Source organism: Etheostoma cragini, chromosome 4 (assembly GCF_013103735.1).
Source record: "Etheostoma cragini isolate CJK2018 chromosome 4, CSU_Ecrag_1.0, whole genome shotgun sequence".
NCBI classification, from domain to species: domain Eukaryota; kingdom Metazoa; phylum Chordata; class Actinopteri; order Perciformes; family Percidae; genus Etheostoma; species Etheostoma cragini.
This window is the reverse complement of record NC_048410.1, coordinates 2,817,655-2,821,314: the sequence shown is the minus strand read 5'-3', so window position 1 is coordinate 2,821,314 and position 3,660 is coordinate 2,817,655. Positions and strand designations below refer to the sequence as shown.

At 42.8% G+C, this 3,660-nt stretch overlaps 2 protein-coding genes and 1 long non-coding RNA gene across 10 annotated transcripts in view; 1 reads left to right on the top strand and 2 right to left on the bottom strand.

The window, feature by feature from the left end:
- The window catches only part of mtss1 (MTSS I-BAR domain containing 1), a 68,375-nt gene that overhangs the window by 285 nt on the left and 64,430 nt on the right, over positions 1 to 3,660 (bottom strand). The gene's annotated exons all lie outside the window — the stretch shown is intronic.
- LOC117942858 overlaps positions 1 to 3,660 on the top strand; it is a 15,099-nt gene that overhangs the window by 5,370 nt on the left and 6,069 nt on the right. The gene's annotated exons all lie outside the window — the stretch shown is intronic.
- Positions 3,072 to 3,660, bottom strand: part of LOC117942811 (proteoglycan 4-like) — a 2,582-nt gene continuing 1,993 nt past the window's right edge. For 7 of the 8 annotated variants that reach the window (XM_034868491.1, XM_034868492.1, XM_034868494.1 and 4 more), the window contains one exon: positions 3,072 to 3,646. In XM_034868491.1, coding sequence (XP_034724382.1) covers positions 3,116 to 3,646 — 531 coding nt within the window. In that variant the 3' untranslated portion in view covers positions 3,072 to 3,115. The remainder of the gene's footprint in view (positions 3,647 to 3,660) is intronic. The other variant, XM_034868495.1, reaches the window with a different exon arrangement.

Genomic DNA, 3,660 nt, shown 5'->3' with positions numbered 1-3,660 from the left:
TGTGTGTGTGTGTGTGTGTGTGTGTGTGTGTGTGTGTGTGTGTGTGTGTGTGTGTGTGTGTGCGCGTATGTGTGAAAGTGTGAAAGTGTGGAAACGTGTAAACGCATTTTTCTATCTGCTGCATATTTATACCTGGTGTGAAATGAGTGTTTCTGTAATTATTGAAGGTTCAAAATGCTAATAGCATGAAATACATATATGGATAAGTACAGATAATTACAGTGTTAGACATGTAATCAGTTTATGGCTGGCTGGATATTATATTCTATAAAAGATCCTGGAATTTAAATGCACTTGGAATCAGCTGCAAATTGTCCTGAATCTTCAGGAGATGGTATACTGGCTGCTTTCAAACTACTTTTAAATGACATGGAGGCTGAACACACTGGCTGTAGATGTTATGATTGATTATTCTGACGATCCTTGTTGTTATTCACTATTGTTAAAATTTTATGACCTTGTTACTCAGTATTTATTAACAGCATAAAGTGTTTTATGTTTTATGTTCATGATATATGTCATTTGTTATATGTCTGCAACCTTGTTGTTTGTGCTGCTGCTTATCTTGGCCAGGACACTCTTGGAAAAGAGATTTTTAATCTCAATGAGTTTATCTTTCTGGTTAAATAAAGGTAAAATAAAAAAAATAAAAAAATAAAAAAATAAAAATTTAGGGGGGCTTTATCACATATGTTTTGAGGCGTGAGTATAACATACTGTACCTGTCTTTGGAATTCACACTTCGGGTGCAGGACCCTGTGTGGTCTCCATCTATGCTGACAGGACAGGGACTTTAGTAGCACCAGGGGTGGCGGTAGGAGTGGCAATAAGGTCTCAATACACAACGCCAGGATTAGAGAATTTATCCTATTAGCGTTGGTCAGTTTGACGACGATCCAATTCTGCAGGAATAAAACTGAAGTGAAATGAACAAACAGAGAAATGGATCTTTTAAGATGAGAGAGACAGAGGCGGGAGTAAGTCGAACATGTGCAAGTCACGGGCGAGTCCCACATCTTAACCCACGAGCAAGTCTCAAGCCACTGTGGTTCTGATTACCTATCCAAGTTTCCATTTTTAAATCGGTCATTGAATGAATTTCCCTCAAAACTTGCCTTTTTTAGCGAGTGGCTCGCTAGCTGGAAGGTTGTTTCCTGTAGAGAAGGGATTTGGAGAACTGCAACACACAGAGAGCAGAAGGTGAGAGACAAAGCCTGACATCATGCTTTATCCTGGACATGTACTAGGGGCTGTGGGGGGCAACAAAACATTTTGGACACTAGGCACCTTGACAGGTTGATCTGGCCGTTGTTCACACTGATTTATTCCAAACCATTCAGTGCTGGGGAATAGAGAGTCCCATCTATTGGACCGTACTGCTGACCTACCGTTAGTTTGATGACTCAACAGAGTCAAGCTGCACATCACTGCACGTGAAGACTTATGTGTCTTCTCAGGTGGGGATGATGATCTCACAGAACTCACAAAAACATTCAGATAAGACTACACATCTCAAAGCATGATGAGAACTCACATTAAAGTCAAAGACATGCTCCAGAGTCCGCCTCATTGGACCTCTTCAGGTGGAGTGGTGTCACCACCTGAGAGCTGAGAAGTTTGGCTCTGGGTAAGAATATGATGTCGTATCATAAGAGGGAAATGTAGCAGTAATAACAATACTTTAATAGAATGCACAAGAACATGACAAACAACATAACACACACACACACACACACACACACACACACAAACTACTTAATACAACAATGAACAGGGTACAGCCTGGCCAAGAACATTCTTCAGTGTGATTAGATTGCCCTTGCCCTTTAGTACAGGACAAGTCTCTCTCTTTCTCTCTCTCTCTCTCTCTCTCTCTCTCTCTCTCTCTCTCTCACACACACACACACACACCCACACACACACACACAATCACACACACACACACACACACACACACACACACAGATGGACTTACACACAGTATTACTGAAAATTAAAATCTTTCCTGGGGAGCTGCTGGCACCAAGTAGGTTGTTTCATATTTGATGAGCAAACATGGAGCAAGCACGCTCTCTCTCTCTCTCTCTCTCTCTCTCTCTCTCTCTCTGTCTCCTGTCCACGGCTGCTTGAACCATTGACAGTTGCAGGCATGATGGAGGTTATAAACATCAAAAAGGACAAACCAAATCTTCAAAATGCAACGATTGATTCTGAAAAGCTCGCCGATAAAACCAACCTTCAGTGTCACCTGGAGACTGAAAACAGTGGAAACTGAAAGCAGACACAGGAGTCCATGATTGCCCTGATCGCCCTCTGTTCAATCATTTTCTTCCTACTAATCAGTGTTGCAAAATGGCGCATTCATGGAGAGATGCTGCAGGTAACTAACGTCCTAACATTAAAGAGTTGTATGCCTCAGGTGTAACATGTGGCAATGGGTTATTTTCTGTATGCAGTGACGTGTGTGTTCTTCATTTACATGATTCTGTGCATGCAGGCTTCCCTTGCCAGTGTTCTCTGAGCTTTGATTTTGGACACTAGTGCCCTCTGTTATTGTTGCCATTTAGACTCAACACTGAAATGCATCAGGCTAAGGGCTCTCCTTAATCTTCATTACCAATTAGCCAGGGTGGGGTGTGTGAATGATGATGTGTTCTGAAACTCTGCTTCTGAATATTAAATTAGTCCTTGTTTCTTTTATGGGTATTATTTGAGAGTTTCTGATAAACAAATATTTTATTCTTCTTCTTTAAAAAACTACGTACTGTACATCTACATGCTCACTATTAGTGACTCACTGAGAGTGTTTCTTCAGTGAAAGAAGAGGAAAGAATAGCACAAAAGGCTTTTCTCGGAGGAAAAGATCTTTGCGATCTTCTCCAACTGGCTTTCAGACAGATGTTATATCCAATCACCTGCCAGGTATTTTTTTTAAACCCATGACGGCTTCTCAGATGGTTCTGTGCAACAACCCCTCTTAAGGATTTGGGTTAGGAAGTCCACGAGGACCACGAGAAAACCCACAGTGACACGGGGAGAACATGCAAACTGTTTTATTGTTATTCATCAGTTTCATACAGGAAGTAGGACTACATTGATTAAGGGTTGCTCATCATCATTGCTCGGAGTGATGTTGTGCGCTTCCTGAAGGATCACTGAAGCCCAGAGTTGTGGATTGTGGCAGCAGACGCTTATACCTGATGATGTGGACGGTGTGTGCTGAATGTGGGCAAGTGAGAGCAGAATAGTTAACTTGACCCAAGTTGGTTGCACCCTGGCCACCCCCACCTGGCCTTGCAATGGCCTTCTCGGACCACAGAACCCTTGGTGTTCTGGTCTTCTCTGGTCCGTTTAGGTCTTTTGTGTTGGTCCACTCTGGTAAATTGATCTTTGGTGTTGCGGAGCGTTTTCTGGTGCTCTTATGTTTGTTTAGGTCCTTTGTTCTGTTGGTCTCTGGTACAGAGACCTTAGGTGTTGTGGGTCTTTTCTGGTTGGTCTCTGGTACAGAGACCTTAGGTGTTGTGGGTCTTTTCTGGTTGGTCTCTGGTACAGAGACCTTAGGTGTTGTGGGCCGTTTCCGGGTGCTTTCTGGTACGGAGACCTTAGGTGTTGTGGGCCGTTTCCGGTTGCTTTCTGGTACGGAGACCTTAGGTGTTGTGG